The 18,403-nt window shown below is 36.9% G+C and overlaps 1 protein-coding gene across 7 annotated transcripts in view; it reads left to right on the forward strand.

Annotated features, from left to right (window-relative positions):
• dennd3a (DENN/MADD domain containing 3a) overlaps window positions 1-18,403 on the forward strand; it is a 108,036-nt gene that overhangs the window by 49,337 nt on the left and 40,296 nt on the right. For all 7 annotated transcript variants that reach the window (XM_072569924.1, XM_072569927.1, XM_072569929.1 and 4 more), the window contains 6 exons: window positions 2,197-2,318; window positions 5,635-5,790; window positions 6,971-7,067; window positions 9,136-9,239; window positions 13,165-13,346; window positions 16,149-16,667. In XM_072569924.1, coding sequence (XP_072426025.1) covers window positions 2,197-2,318; window positions 5,635-5,790; window positions 6,971-7,067; window positions 9,136-9,239; window positions 13,165-13,346; window positions 16,149-16,667 — 1,180 coding nt within the window. The remainder of the gene's footprint in view (window positions 1-2,196; window positions 2,319-5,634; window positions 5,791-6,970; window positions 7,068-9,135; window positions 9,240-13,164; window positions 13,347-16,148; window positions 16,668-18,403) is intronic.

An 18,403-nucleotide genomic window follows, 5' to 3' on the forward strand; every position in this document is an offset into this window, starting at 1 on the left:
TAAACAACTTAAAAATTAATTTGGAAGTCTTGATCATTTGGGTATATTGTGAGTCTCCACCAGGGAGATCCCTCAAAACAATCCAAGTTTCCATCGATTGAAAGTTAAGATTGCTGGATATTGTTGTGAATGAGGTAAATCAAACTTCTATTTTTCTTGCACAAGCAGAAGTGTTTCCTTTTTCTCTTTTGAATCAGGCCATGCTTCCCTCAAATATTCTGTGTGGAATTTGCACATTCTCCCTGTGTCTGCGTGGATTTTCTCCCACAGTCCAGAAATGTGCAGATTAGCTGGATTAGCCATGCTAAATTGCCAGTGATGTCCAGGGACATGCAAGTGGGTGGATTAGTCATAGAGATGTACAACACGGAAACAGACCTTTCTTCCAACTCATCCATGCCGACTAGATATCGTAACCTAATCTAGTCCCACTTGCCAGCACCTGACCCATATCCCTCTTAACCCTTTCTATTCATATACCCACCCAGATGCCGTTTTAAATGCTGCAATTGTACTAGCATTCACCACTTCCTCTGGCAGCTCATTCCATACACGTACCACCCTCTGTGTGAAATAGTTGTCCCTTGGGTCTCTCTTATATTTTTCCCTTCTCACCCTAAACCTATGCCCTCTAGTTCTGGACTCTTCCACCCCAGGGAAAATATTTTGTCTATCTATCTTATCCATGCCCCTCATGATTTTGTAAACCTCTATAAGGTCACCCCTCAGCCTCTGACAACCCCAGCATATTCAACCTCTCCCAAAGCTCAAATCCTCCAACTCTGGCAACATCCTTGTAACCCTGGCATTTCCCAGATTTACAGGTATAGGATGGGGTTGGGTCCGAATGAGATGATCTTTGAAGGTTGTTGTGGACTTGATGGGCTGAATAGCCTGTTTCCACACTGTAGGGAGTCTTTGAAATGCAGGCACATAGAACTAGTTTAGTTCGGGGAAACTTGGTCAGCATAGACAAGTTGAACTGAAGGGTCAATTTCTATGCTGTATGATTCTATGCATATGCCTACAAGAGTCCAGTTTGTAAAGTGACCAGCATTAAACTATCTTGAGGTTAAATCAGAAGTATAGTTTATTAATGCTTTCAAATCTGGGGAATAATTGTTGTAACGTAGACATAGAGTCATACAAGGAAGAAAAAGAAATGGAAATGGGTTCCAATAAAGAATAACTTAAATGATATTTTTAAAGTCGAAAATGTGGACGGTTAATTCCTGTAGAAACTCCAATTCAGGCATGTTGAGCTAACCAAGATTTGGAGAGTGATTTTCAGCTAACCAAGGCAGAGTTACATCATTCATTTTGAAGTTAATTAATGTAACATTGATGTGTAGAGACTTGGTCCACATTTAAGTCTAATTCAAGGTTTCTTTCTGAACTAGTTTTGAAGCAGCTTACTTGGACTTGAGACAAGCTGGGCTACTGACCTTAGTCTGTTGATGGTCTTGTAGATTCAAATCACTTGGACAGTCAGAGAAGTCTGGTTGTAACGAGCTGGTTGAATTCATAGCAGACTGAAGCAAGGGTATCCAGAATTTAAGATTAATCAAAACCCTTGGCCTATGAAATGTTTGTGTCAGAGTTTCTGGATCAGCTAGTGTCTATGTCCTGGTCGAAACCATTGTTTATTGTGAGACCTGGATAGTCAGCCATTAGCACTTTGCAGGTATAATGAATTTTGATAGCTGTCTTTATTTACCAGACTCTGCTGGTAAGTCATGTCATGGATTATTGTTTTACGTTTGCTGACTGCAAGACCCACACGATACAAGATTTGAGGAGGTTGGTGTCTGAGTTTTAGCCTGGTAACTTTCAAGAATTGTAGTTAGCTTACATGGTGTGATCAATGGTAAGCACCTTTTAGTCCAGCAAAGTCCATTTTAAAACATAAACAAGAAATTAGATTTTAAACCAATTTATGATCTCATCATGTCTTTTATTGACCTGACCATATGAAGAAAGAAAGTAGTTAGTTTGTCATCCATCTGATATGGAAATGGCCATTTCCTGTATCTAAGAGTTCAGTATTTTAATTTTTAAAAAATGTTCAGAACAATAAATAGAACAATATAAACTACCGCATTCCAGAAAATTTTAAAGAAAATTGCATTGAATTGAAACAATTTAAACCATATGTATAAAGTCTAAAATTGACTTTATTTGCTCTTAATTATATAGGAAATTGAAGGCTTAATATTGGTGAACATCGATGACGGAACTATTAAATCATCAGACTTGCCAGATATCAAAATAGATGTGCCTGAAATTCCTTTAGAAGCAGCAGAGTGTTTTATACAAAGGTAAATATAATTGAAAGACTGTCTTGTTATTTTTACTTTTTGCTATAATTGTGGTTTGAAATAAGAAAAGAATGTCTTAAAAAAAAACAAGGATGGCTGAAGGTTTACTACATGTTTTGGAAAAACAAACCTGTCACTGATAGTAAGTATCTTTTATACAGCTGCTTATTCATTGAAATGTAGTTTGTATAAAAGCTGGAACCTTGGAATTGTGTACAGATGGAACTTTGGCTGGCAACAAGTCACAGAATGATTTGTCGACTAGTGAAAAGTTATCAATAACCAATCTTCAGCCTGCCAACAGCCATATGATCGGTTTAATTTTTTTTATTCTCTTGGGCATGAGAATGGCTGCCTGCCAATATGTATTGTCTGACCCTAGTTGCCCTTGAGAAGGTTGTGGTGAGCTGTTTTCTTGAGCCACTAGAGTCCATGTGCTGAAGTTAGACCAACAATGTTATTAGGGAGGAAATTCCAGGATTATACTCTGCAACAGTGAGGGAATAGAGATATATTTTCAAGCCAGGATGGTGAGTGGCTTGGATTGGAATTTGCAGGTGGTGTGATCCCTTGTTCTTCCAGTTTGAAGTTGTTGCGTGCTTGGAAAGTGCTGTCTAAGGATCTTTGACAAATTTCTGCAGTGTATCTTGTAGGTAATACACATTGAAGCTACTGAGTATTGGTGGTGGAGGAGATGTAGATGTGGGGCCACTTAAGTGGGTTGATTTGGCCTGGATGGTGTCAGGCTTCTCTGAATGCTGTGGGGACTACATTAAACCAGGCAACTGGTGAGTATTCAATTACATTCTTGACTTGTGCCTCAGACTTGTCAGATATCAAATTAGACATAGCTAAAATTCTTTTTGGAAGGAGCAGAATGTCAGTGAGCAAGTTATTACTGAGAAGGTGCTGTTTGATATCACTGTTGATGACACTTTACATCACTTTATGGATGATTGGGAATGAATTGGTGCAATAATCCACTGGTTTGGATCTGTCCTGCTATTTTGTATGGGACAAACCTGGGCAATTTTCTACATTATTCAGTAGATATCAGTAGTGTAGGGATACCGGAACAACTTGGCCAGGGTTGAGGAAAGCTCTGGAGCACAAGTCTCCAGTACTGCTGCCGGAATGTTGTTAGGGCCCATAACCTTTGAAATATCCAGTGCCTCCAATGTGCCATGAATCAAATTGGCTGAAGACTGGTACCTGTGATGCTGGGAACCTGTTGAGGAGGCTGAGTTTACTCGTCAACTCTGTGCTTCTGGCTGAAGTGAGTCAAATAAGCGCAAGGTGATCTACAGTCAGTTTCCCATCTGATGAAATGAATGATAATGACTTCAAACAGAAATCTTTGTTTGTGGTTTAACCCTCTTTAATAAACTAAGAAATACACTCTGAGCTTGAGCATGAATATAATCAGCACCCTTTCCACAACCTCCACTCTCACCTGTTTCATTTCTCCTCCTTCTGTCCTTGTGGAGGAGAGCCCTCTCCCATACCATACACATACATGCACACATTCATTTCGTGACATGCTTCAGCCTTATCTTCAGGCTGAGCTCTCCCTTCATTGAAGATGGGGTTATTCGTGGAGCTTCTTCCTTTAGTGAGTTGTGAATGGTGGCGGATAATTAAACAACTTGATGTGGCAAGACTGCAGAATTTAGATTTGATCCTTTCGGTTATGGGATTGCTTAGCTATGTCAGTCACTTGGTGCTAATGCTGTTGGCAAGCATGTAGTCCTGTTTGGTAGCTTCCCCGGGCTGACACCTCATTTTTAGCTATACCTGCGGCTGCTCATGATATGCTCTCCTGCACTCTCCATTGAAACAATTTTTATGGTTATGGTTGAATAGGGAATATGCCAGATCATGACGTTGCAGATTATGTTATAGAGTATGATTTCTGCTGCTGTTGATAGCTACTGTGCCTTATGGATGCCCAGCATTGAGTTGCTGGATTTATTTTAAATCTGTCTGATTTGGCATGGTGATAGTGCCATACAACACGGTGGAGGGGATTCTCTGTCTGAATGCTGAATTTTGTCTCTATAACTGTACAAATGTCATTCATACTAATACTATCATGGACAGATGCATCTGTTGCAGGCAGCTTGGTGAGATGAGGCCATCTTTCCCTCTTGATGGTTTCCGCACTACCTGCTGCAGATCCAGTCTCGCAGCTGTTATTTAGGACCTGACCAGTTCCAACAGTAATGCTGCTCCGAATCACTCTTGGTGGTTGACATTAAAATTCTTCCACCCGGAGTATATTTTGTGCTGCTGCCGCTGTCATTGCTTCCTCCAAGTGTTGCTCAACATGGAGGAACATGTTGATGATTCATCAGCTAAGGGAGCATTGTACATGGTAACCAAGAAGAGGTTTCCTTGTCTAAGTTTAACCTGATGCCCAGAGACTTCATGAGGTCCGGAATCAATGTTGAGGACTCCCAGGTTGACTCCCTCCTGACTGCATACCACTATGCTACCACCTCTGCTGGGTCTGCCCTGCCAGTAGGTATTAATTTTTAAAAGGTCTGAAGTGTGCTGCTTTTCTGCTCCTTATAATGTGGCTCACTTGGAATTGATATCCCTTGCTATGAAATGGACAGATCCTTCAAAACTTTTCCTAGCTTTTACTAACCTTTTATTTAAAGTTGTACCCTTCATTTGAATCCTTTATTTTCTTACAATTTAATTGCATTAGAAATTGCTTTATTGGTTTTGATTCTAATTCAAAAAGTTTGTGCCTGTCTAAATGCAAATAGCTATATTTCTTGAAATGATAACCTACCTATTATCTCAAGCTAAATTACTTCAATGGGTGTTTAATTTGGACTAGTTAGATGGTGTGCAATTTGATCAATCTTTTTATTATTTGGAATTGGATTGACAATTATGGAATGCTAATTGGAATTTATTGCAATTCCATCAGGAATTCTTGATGAAGAGCTTATGCTGCCTGACCTTTGTGCTTTTCCAGTGCCGCATTTTTTTGGCTCTGATCTCCAGCATCTGTAGTCCTCATTTTCTCCCCACAAGAGCTCAAAATTTAAGACTACCAGTCTGGTATTACAATATACACAATAGCTTTGGACAATAAGATAATCTGTTGAGAATTGTTTTAAATTGCTATGTTATAATAACTTGCATCATTTACTAATTAACTTTTTGTTTTGTTTCCTCTGTGCAAGATACCTCCAATGTCATAAGTATTCATATTATTAAAGATGGTATATGAATTCCACTATTCTTGAGTCTTTTGATTCTTTGGCTAAAGAAAAATATTTCAAAAACTCTTCTTTTTCAGGACAGAAAGTCTACAGTTGTATTATGATCTGGAATTATCTCACTTGGGTTCCAGCACAGACATTTCAGAGTTACGCATGCGCAGAAGGGAATGGCAACAGAACCTGAACTTTCAAATTCAGCAAATATCCTTGGAACTGATGGTTAACATCTTCAGGTACAAATGACTTCAGAAACACTTCTTTTATGGAATTCACCACTGAACTGTTACTTAATTTTAAACCATTACCTAAAAGTTTAAAAGTACACACCACAGGCCCAGAGGATTTTGGGTAAGTATTTTCCTGCTTAGTCAGGCCAAACGAGAATGGCTCAGGCCAGTTGACCATTTCAGTGGTGGTGAAATAAAAGTATTTGGAGATTAAATGCAGATTATCAGTTGTGATTTTTGAAATAAAGTGATGAAGAAACTCAGAAAGCCTAGCAACATCTATGGAGGGAGAAACAGAGTTATTATTTCAGTCCAGTATGACTCCTCTTTAGAGTTCAAAGCGTGATGTCAATGTGGTACATACATCACACAATGTGTTTCCTGTCATCACGCACGATGTCACAAATTATATACATCTGTGTTTCTAGATCCATCATTGTTAAATAGACAATTGAGAAATTTCATTTTCCTAGACATCCAGGAAAAAGTTCTAGTTATTTTGTAAATAAATCTTTGAAAAAGTGGAATTTTATTAGTGGAAATTCATTCAATTCAAATGAATGATTCCTCAATGCTTATCATTATTATAATGGCAAACTGCTTGGTTGAAAATGTCATGTATGCTAAGCAAGGAAAAGAAAGACAATATCCATCTCAATATTGTCACAGTTGCATAAGTGGTCTTGCTTGAAATCAAGTGCTTACCTCTAAACTGTTTTACTACATATATTTTTTAAAAAGACCTTTCCCTGGTAAATGCACATGAGAAAATACAAAATGGAATTGTATCAAATATTAAAAGTACTGCAAAATTTCTAATGTCAATTTTTTTTTCCCTTTGGTTGTGATGCTTATTTTCTAAGTTACTTAAAATCTATTTTTTTACAAAAAGTTACTACTGTTCTTAATAAACACAGAAGGTGCTGGAGAAATTTAGCAGGATTTACAGTATTCCAATGAACTTTGGACTCAATGTTAACTCTGTTCCTCTCCCTCTATAGGTGCTGTACATCTGCTGAATTTCTTCAGCACTTAATCTTTTTATCCTCAGCATTTTGCTTTTGTTTTTGATTATGCATTGGAATAGTTTGTCTTAAATCCATGAGCATAATTTTAACTTGTATACATTGAGTGTCAAAATGTAAAAATCCTCACTGTAGAATTTACAACACCATTATTTTTGCAGGGAAGTATCAGACTTTCTTAATTATGAATACCGCGTCTTCAACAGTGAAGAATTTTTGAAGACCAGAACCAATTCTGATCGGTCTTTTTACAAAAAGGTAATCATTTAAAAATGATATCTGCATACGAAAATTATACTAATACAATGGACAGTTACATTTTTCATTATATATGGGAACCATTTGGTCTTGTCTTACAGCTTTCTCATGCGGTTAGGTTATCAACTCTAACTTGGTTTCAGTACTGTTCCCCTGACCCTCTAGTGTACTTTGATTTTCTAATTCTAGTTTCTTCTTAATGTCAAGAATGAATTCCAACTTGAAAATTCATTTCATATTCTTACAGACTTTTTACAGAAAAAATCCTTGAGCTTCTCTTTTATTTTTCTAGAACTAATTTTGAATACTGTAGCACTAATTCTGTTCATTAATTGTTCATTGTTGCCAATTAACTGATGAGCGAAAAAATCTTTTACTTACGTTCTGAAAGTTACTAATCTTTTGAAGTTTGATGTTCTTATTTTTGCGTGTTCCCCACTTAATCTTTTCTGTTGATCCTAGTGAATTCATATTACATGTTTTCAGTAGCCCCAAAATGCCTTTTTACTTTGTGTGAGAACTGTACACAGTATTCCAAATGATATGGCCTAACCAAAATCTTGTACCTTGCGCTCAGATACTTGAGATCAACTTGCTCTTTCAACTTTTACTATTTGTTCTCTTTGTTTTTCTGTTATTTCTCACACTCTAAGGTATTTCTGTTCCTTAAATTCTTTTCCATCCAGTTGAGAATAGCATTCCGTTCTTGCTGGTTTTTGGTAGAATATAATTCCAAAAAACATGAGATTTCCTGTGTTGTTATTATTAATAGTATTTCAAATTAAAGTATTTACATTAATGTTTATTTCAGTACTGTTTCAAAGAAATGAATATCATGTGGCTATTAATCTAGATTTTTAAAATAATGAAGGGACATGAGATGGGCTCGAACATGGATAATGCAAGCTAGATTGTTTGGTACAATAATATATCAAAAACTCAAGGAAATAAATACATTGAGGAAACAAAACATCAACTTGGCATATTGAATAACTTTATCATTTACACAGGAAGTCTTTTTCTTTGTGTTATGAATTTATGAAGATTGGGATCAAAGATTTACGAAATGTGGTTTGATAAAACTTTAGGGCAATTATAGTAGTTTACTAAACTTGGAATGCAAAAAGAAGTCACTTCAATTAAGTCTTCGTTAATTAAATCAAATGAAGCAACCAAATAATGATGAAGTCTTGTGGTGAAAAGAAGAGGGGAGACACTATATCAAATATTCGTACAAAGTAATAAGCTTACAAAGAAGAGGGAGAATGCCTAACATAGACAGGAAAGTAAAGGTAATTGTCTTTTTAAATTTTGAGTCCTTCATGTTGCTTTGTCTCTTCAACACTGGTAAAGTTTTCAAATCTTGAGTTTTCAGTGAATCATTATTACTCCAAGTTTCTTATTAAGGTTAGAAGTCACACAACACTAGGTTATTGTCTTAACAAGTTTATTTGAAATCACAAGTTTTCAGAGTGCGGCTCCTATCTGACAAAGCAGCAGTGCTGTGAAAGCTTGTGATCTGAAATTGGACTACAATCTGGTGTCATATTACTTCTAACTTTGTCCACCTCCAGTCCTCGACATCATGGCTTTTTAAGAATGAGAGACTTCCAGGATAGTGTTTCAATTCCTGGTTACAGTTCCTTTTTTGCTTTTATTTGCCTTACTGCCCAGAAACATTTTTTGATGAAAGTTGGTTTATATTGTCCTGAATTTGCTCATTGTTTTTTCCAAGTTGAATACTCCATAGCCAACCTTTTATCGCAAACTGTAATTTGCAGAAAGGTGCAAATCAGTTCAGAGACGCAAGTCTGAGTTTCAGTAACGTTTTAGAACCATTTTAATTTTGGATCAGAGTGATTCTTGTTTACTAATAGTTTCATGAACATGCCTCAACTTGGTCAAGTAATTGCAATCGCTGTTTTAGATAAGCAGTTGACTTTTTTAAAAACTATTTTAGTCCAGGACAGTCTGAAGTATTCAAGGCAGATGATTTAAGTTGAATATTGATGGTCCAACTGAATTACTATCATAATTTCTAAAACAGTTTTGTTATTGCAAATTATAGGTTTTGGAGACATATATATTCCATTCTTTCCTTAAAGCTCGTTTGAGTGGAAAGATGGATGCTTTCAGCTACGCGGAACTCACCAGTTGCTCCGAAAATGACAGGTAAAACTATGAACGAACATTTTTTAGAAATTGCAATTCTTCAAAGAAAGTATGAAAAATATCATAGTCCATTTAAGTAGATCCTAAATCAAATGTTTAACTGAAAATAATGGCATTATTTAGTACTACTTGAAGTAAAACATGGAATCCTCATCCAAAGAAACCTGAACAAGATTTTAGTGGTAACTGACATTAATACAGGTTTTGTAATTTCCCACCAGATAGCTGATAGATTTTTCAACTAGCAGTATGTTATGTTATTTAGATGAACTGAACTGTTTGTTTGGTGATGGTAATGAAATTTGTACAAAGATGTTAGTTTTGTGTCCAAAGTAAATTGAATGGGAGCTTAATGGTGACAGAATAAGTTTCAACACTTACTTTCTGAAAGCTGAGATTTGCTGTGCAGTTTATTTGAGAACACTTAATTAAATTTTGTTTTGTAATTATTTCCAGGCTTCCAACTTTCAGAGTTAAGAGTTGAATATCACATTTAAAGCCATGTTACTTTAAATTTATTTTCTAAACCGTTTCTTTGAAATATCTGTTTGGACCTGTCCATATCACCATTGGTGAGAATTCAGCATTTCAGAGATTGTGGTTATAAAATAATTTCCTGTCCTCTGATATGGTGCACCTTTACAACATGCTGTGTTTCTATTATGACAGTTTAACGCTTTGGCATTTAAAACTGTGCCAATTTACAATAATACATTCAGCTGTTATAGTGTATAGCTAACAATCTGTGGTAAAGAGTAATAAGTTTTACTTTTTTAGTGAGCTGCATTGGTGATTTATTTGGAGCATTAAGAAACTAAATTTTACATGGTAATGTATCATGGCAAAACATCTTTAGTTTTCTCATTGCTACCTTGTTACTCTTTTCACTTCTGATAGCAGAATGGAACTTGAATCTGGTTTTCTCCAACTAGATTAATCTAAATCAAGAACAAAAACAAATTGCTGGAAAAATGCAGCAGATCTGGCAACATCTGGGGTGAGAAAGCAGAGTTAATGTTGCAGTCCAGTGATGCTTTTTCAGATAATTAAGCCCCATTATTCAAATTAACAAGTTATTACAAATGTGTGATTGCCCAATTAAGCCACCAAGATGACTAATTTGCCTGATGGACAATTGTTTAGGACAAAAGTAATTCACACCAGGCTTAGTCATTAACAGGAAAATAACTACTTATTGTAAACAAAAATATTCTTGAATAAATAGAAAAACAATTTACTAATCTACAACAATGTGACTTGTTTTATCCCTCTTTAAAACCTCAATACACGCATTACTTCACATATAGAGGATTGCCTAACCAACAGAAAGCAGATAGTCAAGATAAATTAGTCTTTTTCTAGATGGCAGGATATAGCTAGTGGGGTGCTGCAGGGCTTAGTTGTTGGGGCCCCACCTATTTACAATCCATATCAATGACTTTGATGTGGGGATAGAAAGCATGATAGCCAAATTTGCAGATGGCATGAAAATAGGATCGCTAAATGGGTTAAAATTTGGCCCATGAATAAATGAGGTTTTTCATTTTGGTCAGATAACAAGTAGTTTGCTATCTAAATGAGAAAATCTTAATACTTTGGTGCAGAATGATTTGGATGACCTCGTGCATAAATTGCAGAAAGCTAGTGCAGGTACAGCAGGTAAGAAGGAAAGCAAATGGAATTTTGGAATTTATTGCGAAAGGAGTGATATATAAAGTAAGGAGGTGTTGCTGCAACAGTACCAGGCATTAATGAAAATGTACCTGGAGTATTGCAAACAATTTTGGTCTCTTTACTTGAGAGGGGAGGAGGTTGTTGTCATTATGTTGGAGGCAGTTCATGGGAAGTCCATTAGATTGAATCCAGAGATTAGGAGTTTGTCGTAATGAAAATAATTGAGCAGTTTAGGCCTATATTTATTATAGTTTAGAAAGATGAGAGGAGATCTAATTAAGGTATCGAAGATGCTAAAGGGGATTTGACAAAGTGGAAGTAGAAAGGATGTTGTCTTACTTGGGGCAATCTAGAATAAGAGGTTACACTTTTACGGTAAGGATAACAGATGTAAAATAGAAGTAATGAGAAATTACTTCTCTCAAAGTCATGACTCTGTAGAAACCCTACCCAAGAATGCAGTAGATTGCTGGGACATTGAGTAAATTCAAGGAGGTAGATACTATTAATTAGTAATGGGATGAAGAGTCATGGAGAACATGCAGAAAAATGGAGTTGAGATCAGCCAAGATCATATTAAATGAGAGAGCATACTCAAGGCTGAATTGACTACTAAAGCAAATTCTGTTGATCAAAATCCAGACTGCATAACCTGGAGACTTCAAATTTTGTCATTTTTACTCAAAAGAGACGGATGATAAATATTTTGTTTTTGCTTCTGGATGTCTTCAAGAGCACCACAATCATAGCTTTGTAACAAGCTGCAACTAGATCAAAACCAAGTTGTGGTGGTGAGACAGTTTTTCCTTAACTGAAAGACTTCTGGTGCCGCTCTTTCATAAAGTATCCACTTCTTCAAAAATTAGTAGGTCTTGTGAATTCAAGTGTATTCCACACAGCCCTATTTGACCCTGATGTTGCACAAAATCTCCCTGGTAACTTTTAGTTACATAGCAGTGACCAACTTTTTATTCTCCAGTTTAAAGTTCAAAGGGAAAAATCTGTGGGCCCTTACACAAGGCACAGCATATTAGTTTCCGTATTTACCTCAAAACTGCCCAAGATTCGCGTAAAGATTTAATTTTTTTTGCTGTTCCATTTACTAAATTCATTGCATCAAGTTTTTTTTATTCATTCATGGGATGTGGGCTGGCCAGCGTTTATTCTCCATCCCTCGTTGTCCTTGAGAAGATGGTAATTAGCTGCCTTCTTGAACTGCTGCAGTTCACATGCTGTAGGTTCACCCACAATGCCTTTAGGGAGGGAATTCCAGGAATTTGACTCAGCAACACTGAAGGAATGGCAATATATTTCCATGTAAGAAAGGTGAGTGGCTTGGAGAGGAACTTGCAGATGGTTGTGTTCATTGTTGCCCTTATCTTTCTAGATAGAAGTAGTTGTGAGTTAGAAAGGTGCAGTTTAAGGAACTTTGGTTAATTTCCGAGCGCATTTGTAGATATTACACAGTGCTGCTACTAAGCTTTGGTGGTGGAGAGAGTAGGTGCTTATGGTTGTAGTGCCAATCAGGTGGGCTACTTTGTTTTGGATGGTGTCAAGCTTCTTGAGTGTTGTTGGAGCTGCATCCATTCAGGCAAGTGGCATGCATTCCATAACACTCAGAGTTGTGTATTGCAGGTATTGGACAGCCTTTGGGGAAGCAGGAGGTGAGTTACTCGCTGCAGAATTCCTTGCCTCTGACCTGCTGTTGTAGCTGTTGTTTATGTGACAAATCCAATTGAATTTCTGGTCAATGGCAGAAAATTAATAGTGGCGGGTTCAGTGATGATAATGCCATTTGAATGATAAGGGGCAGTGGTTAAATTGTCTCTTCTTGGAAGTGGTCATTGTTTGGCATTTGTGTGTTTTGAATATTACTGGTCACTTGTCTGACCAAACCTGAATATTGTCCAGATCTTGTCACTTTTGAACATGGGCTGCTTCACTATCTGAGGAATTGCAAATGGTGTTGAACATTGTGCAATTATTGGTGACAATGCCTACTTCTGACTTTATGATGGAGAGAAGGTCACCAGTCAAAATCTTTAGGCGGTAGATAAAAGGTTTGTATTTAGTTTTGGTACAGTTTAAAAATTACTTTGTGGTTTTATCAGCTTGGAATAAATCAGTCTGATATGTTACTGTGTCATGCATGCTGAATCTATTTGCCTTCAGGAGGATGTTAAGTCATTTGACTTGTATTTACTAGCGTGCTGAGTATTCTATTGTAATCAGGCGATTGACATTATTCTAGAGGAAAGATGCTAGCTAGTCCGCGGAGGCCCACAATGGAAGAAATGGCCATGAAGAGAGAGCGCAATTCTGACTTCTTCATGATTAAACGACTTGTTGCAAGCATGCCAAATCTACCAGTGGACACCTTGCACGATTTTTCGATTGTCCATCGGTCTACAGGGAAGAACAAGCATGAAAATGGTATTAAAATCTATTGACAAATATTCATTTAAGAAAGATATACATTTTCCAAAGTTAGCTGTTTACCTGCATCAAGACAGATTTTTTCATTATACTTTTTATATTCCTGTAATTACTAAATTTTAATGGCTGTTTCCGTTAACCTTCGGTAGTTTATGTGAAACTGCTGCATACCAAAAATGTAATAGTTTGGAAAGGGGTGACCTTCTAAAAGTTTATAAAATTTATGAAGGGCATGGATAGGGTGAATAGCCAAGGTCTTCTCCCTAGAGTAGGGGAGTCCAAAACTAGAGGGCATAGGTTTAAGGAGAGAGGGAAAAGATATGAAAGGGTTGAATGAGCTGCCAGTGGAAGTAGTGGAGGCTGGTACAAATTACTACATTCAAAAGATATCTAGATGGGTATATGAATAGGAAGGATTTAGAGGGATATTGGCCAAACGTAACTAGATTAATTTAGGATATCCGGTCAGCATGGACAAGTTGGACTGAAGGGTCTGCTTCCATGCTGCACATCTTTGTGACTGTATGACTCTATGACCACCCAAAGCCAACTTATGAGGGTGAAATATGATTTAATTATATATGTACAATTTGAAAGGTTATCTTTTGATTGAATATTTTTCATTCTTCGACAGAACTACAGTTTTGTCACTTATCATGACTAGGTTGAAAATTCTTTAATAGGTTATGTGGAAGAGGTAATGATGGCTATCTCATAGATTTAAAAAGTCTTTAGCTTGAAACTGATTGAAAACATTGTCATGTATCATTGTCATGAATGATTTTGATGCTCAGTGTTCACTTAGGGCAGTTCCGTGTAGTCCAGTTATTCAAAAGAACCTCAACAGGTCTGATATGGGTCCCACCTATATCTATACCTATATGGCATAGGTATAGATGTAGGTTCCAGTCCTACTCAGAACCTCGCCAACACTTCGTTCTTTGGTACAATTGATGATGTCATCAATGCTGCTTCCTTTTCTCATTGGGAATTTGAAAAATTCATCAGCTTTCATTGATTCAATCATAGAATCACTACAGTATGGAAGCAGGCTGTTTGGCTGATTGAGTCTTCACTGACCCTCTGAACAACATCCCACCCAGACACATCCCCCTACCCTATTCTTGTAACCTGACATTTCCCATGGCTAACCCACTTAGCCTGCACTTCCCTGCCTGGACTTTACTGTTTCCATTTCTGGAGATAGGCTGTTCACTAATATCCATTACACATACAAACACACACACTTCCAAAGTGATATTGACTATATTTTCTTATATTCTGCTTCCTATAAGGACTCCATTCAATTATCTCAGTTTCTCTGTTACCATTGCATCTGTTCCAATAATATCCCCTTCTACAGGGTGCATTCAATATCCTCATTTTTTTTCCTGAACTGAAAATTAAACTTTCATTGGACCTCTCAGCCATGTTACATTCATTTCCTGCATTTCATTTCCTTTCTTCTCCTCCCTCCCAGAACAATGAGAGAGTATCCTTGATCCTCTAGTTTCAAAGGATCGTCTTCTGCTATTTCCACTGCCTCCAACAGGATGCACACACCAACCGTACTTTCCCCTCTCTTGGCAGCCTTTTGCAAGGTCTGTTCCTTCCTTCATACCCGGGTCCATTCTTCCAACACTCCCAACACTCCCTCATTCAGATTTTGGCACCTCCTAATTTCAAAATCTTTAACGTTTTCTCTTTTACCACCTCCCTTCTCACTATCCAAGATTCAAACACATCTATAGTTGAAGCAGTGGTTTACTGGTACTTCATTCAATCTGTATTTGCTGCTCACAATACTCAGTCTCTGCCACATTGGTGAGACCAAACACTGACTGGATGGCTGCTTTATTGACCATCCTGTCTTTAAAAATACACACTCTTTCATTTGCTTGCACTTCAATACATAATTGTGCTGTCATGCTAACAGTTTTGTCATAGGTCATCTGCTGTGTTCCGACAAAGTCCAGTGCAAGCTTGTGCAAAATCAGGTGCTCTTTCTCTTTGGACACTTTAGTCATCAGGACTTGACATTGAGTTCAACCACTTCAGAGCATGAACACTGTCCTCCATTTGGTTACACTTACGTCCCTGCAGAGCTGTCAGGAGAGCTAACCTATTTTTTCTGTTGTTGACACCTACCATTAACACCTATCTCTACTACAGTTAGCAATCCCTTTGTTTTTTTGCTTTGGGCAATTTCTTCATCTGTTCCACTCACTTCTTATTTCCTTTGTCAACAGCGTAAAAACAATCATTTTACAGGAAATGAATCTAACATTCTCTGCAGTTTTGAAGAGAAGTCTTATGAGGTTTGAAATGGTAACTTTGTTTCTGTTGGCACAGATACTGCCAACCTACTGAACTTCTTTGTATTGATTTCAGATCTCCAGCTTCCACTGTACTTTGCCTTCATTTGAAGCTTAACTAAGGTTTTCAAAATCCAGTTGTTAGGGGAAACTAGTTGTCAACTATCTTTGCTGGAAACTATGCAATCTATTGCAAAATGTTACTACTATATATTGATAATGTATGCAGCATATCTGTAAAAATTCAATTGTCTTATAAGACAAGTGCATTGAAGATACATGTAGTTTCAAGTTATAGCTTGATGAAATGAAAGTAATTTTCTCAGATTAGAGTACCTTTCAATGAAGTAGCCCTCCTTTCAATGATTTTGAGAATGCAAGTAATTAGTGGATACCTTGCAAAAATAAATGCGTTGAGATGAGAAATATCGAATAGGCATTACATTGAATAATTTATAATTAATGTACAATATATTTCTTTCAGCTTTAAAAAAGAGCATGAAATCAACAAGATTCAAGTTGCCAGAGTTTAGTTGCCCTCTGACATATTCCAGTGTGATTGAATGGTATACAGAATTTGCCATCTTGTTAAGCAAAGCCATGAGTTCCACAGGGCCAGAAAACTCAAGTCTCCTGGCAAGATATTACTATCTTCGTGGGTTGGCTTATTTGATGCAGGAAAAGTTTCAAGAGGCACTTTCAGATTTCCAGAACCTTTACAAGACTGACCGTGACATTTTCCCTAAAGAACTTGTAAAGAAAGTGATTGGTGCAATGTCTCCAGCTCAACGCAAACATGCAAGTCGAAAGCCAGAACTAAAGCGACTTATTAGCATAATGTTAGAGAAAGAAGGAGATATGACTGCATCTGATGAACATGTGAAAACTTTTCAGCTCCCTAAAACCCACATGCACCAAGATGATTTTTTGAAACGGATCCAGGAATCTGGAATTGTGAAGGATGTTGACACCATTCTTCGGTTGTTTGATGCCTTAACTATCGGTGAGTGATGCATTTTACATGAATGTGTCTTTTGTTTGCATTTTCTCATTCCTTAAAAAAAGGAAACTAAAGTTCTTGTTTGGCAAACTATCTGGTTCATCCAATTTTGAATCTATAATTGAGAAGATTTTTGGATAATTTTTGTGATGATATTTCCATGAAGTTAAATTCACAAGGGATTAATTTATGGAATAACACAATTATTCAGAATGTGTTTTAGGAAGAAATGATTGCAACATTGTGTCGTTTAATTGTATTCCTTGCATACAAGGTTAGATTAAGACAATGGAGGGTCTCTTGCATTGGCAAGAAATGTTTGCAACTCCTGGATTGAATGCAAATAGGACGCTTGCCTAAACATCTAATGGCTGACGTACCAGTGGAGAGCTAGGAAAGGGTCAAAGCTTATCTTTGCATTGCAATTTTAATTTTAGCGACTTTGCATGAAACTAAGGGGACAGGTTTAAGGTCTTTTTTAACACCTGGTTGTAGATTTTAATCTCTCAATTTCGGTTTCTCTTTCTGTTTTCTTATTTGATGTGTCTATATCTCTCTCTTTGTTTAATGCACGTAAAATAACTCTTTTCATCTTTTTGGGAAGCACTAAATTGCAAAAATCTAAATTGCGCCTGGGTTGCTTTCGGGGAGATCTTAATTTTGATGAATCAAATGGAACGGTTGGTTGTAGAGTCACACGTTAAAGCATAATTTAACATTAATTGAAAATTTACCAGTGCTTTTGTCAAATGTGAAATGATGCTTTAGCTTCTTGTGTAAAATTCTTAAGTAAGAATCTGAAATTACATCTTAGATTTTGGCTGTTTAATGAGGTTTTAACAAATTGGAATTTTAACACTTTGGGTTGGATTTTTATAGTCAACAGAGATTTATTGAAGGTGTAAAAATGATAGCTGTGACTTGAATCAGGCGCCTCCAGTATTCACCAGTGCAGAATATGGGTTGGATTCCTGACCTGGCAGGTTCTATTATGAGCATTGATGTATCTTAGTCCTTGGCAATTTTTATAGAGTTGGGCCAACCTTTAAATATCTTGTGATTTGCGGCACCTCTGAAGTATTGTGAACCATTTTCTGGATGAGGGAACCTTTGAAAAGTACATTAAGATCTTGCTAATGACACACATGCTGCCCGCTGACCCTTGCACTCTCCAGGCCAAGCAATTGCCCACCAAAAACACTACATAACTAATGAATCCTATAACGACAAAGGAATGTTTGAAAAATCATTAGAAAATGTTCTCCATTTTAAACCTGAGACAATCTTAAAAAAACTGTTTTTGCTGTATCACCATGAAAATGTTAGTCATCCAGACCCTTTAAAGTATGAATAACATAAACTGCATGTATTTCTTGAAACCTCTATCTCCTGTAAATGGATAATGGGAGAAAAATTCACAAACCAATAGCTGTTGATAAAACAATGTTTTCTCTGGTGTAACTTTGCCTCATTGGCATTCATGATAGACACCCCAGAGATCTATTACTGTTCAAACAGCCACATCTCTGGTATTGCTTGATTTACAGCACTTTCTCTGGATTAGGTTCTGTCAATTGAACTGTGTGTATTTAGAGACATACAGCCCCTAAGGCCCCTTTTAAGATCTTTCTCCTCTCACCTTAAACTGATGCCCTTTAAGTTTGGTGAAAATGTCTTGGCTATTCGCTTTATCTATATGCCTCATGATTTTATAAACCACAGTAAGGCCACCTCAGCCT

This window comes from Chiloscyllium punctatum, chromosome 5 (genome assembly GCF_047496795.1).
Source record: "Chiloscyllium punctatum isolate Juve2018m chromosome 5, sChiPun1.3, whole genome shotgun sequence".
In the NCBI taxonomy this organism is placed as follows: Eukaryota; Metazoa; Chordata; class Chondrichthyes; order Orectolobiformes; family Hemiscylliidae; genus Chiloscyllium; species Chiloscyllium punctatum.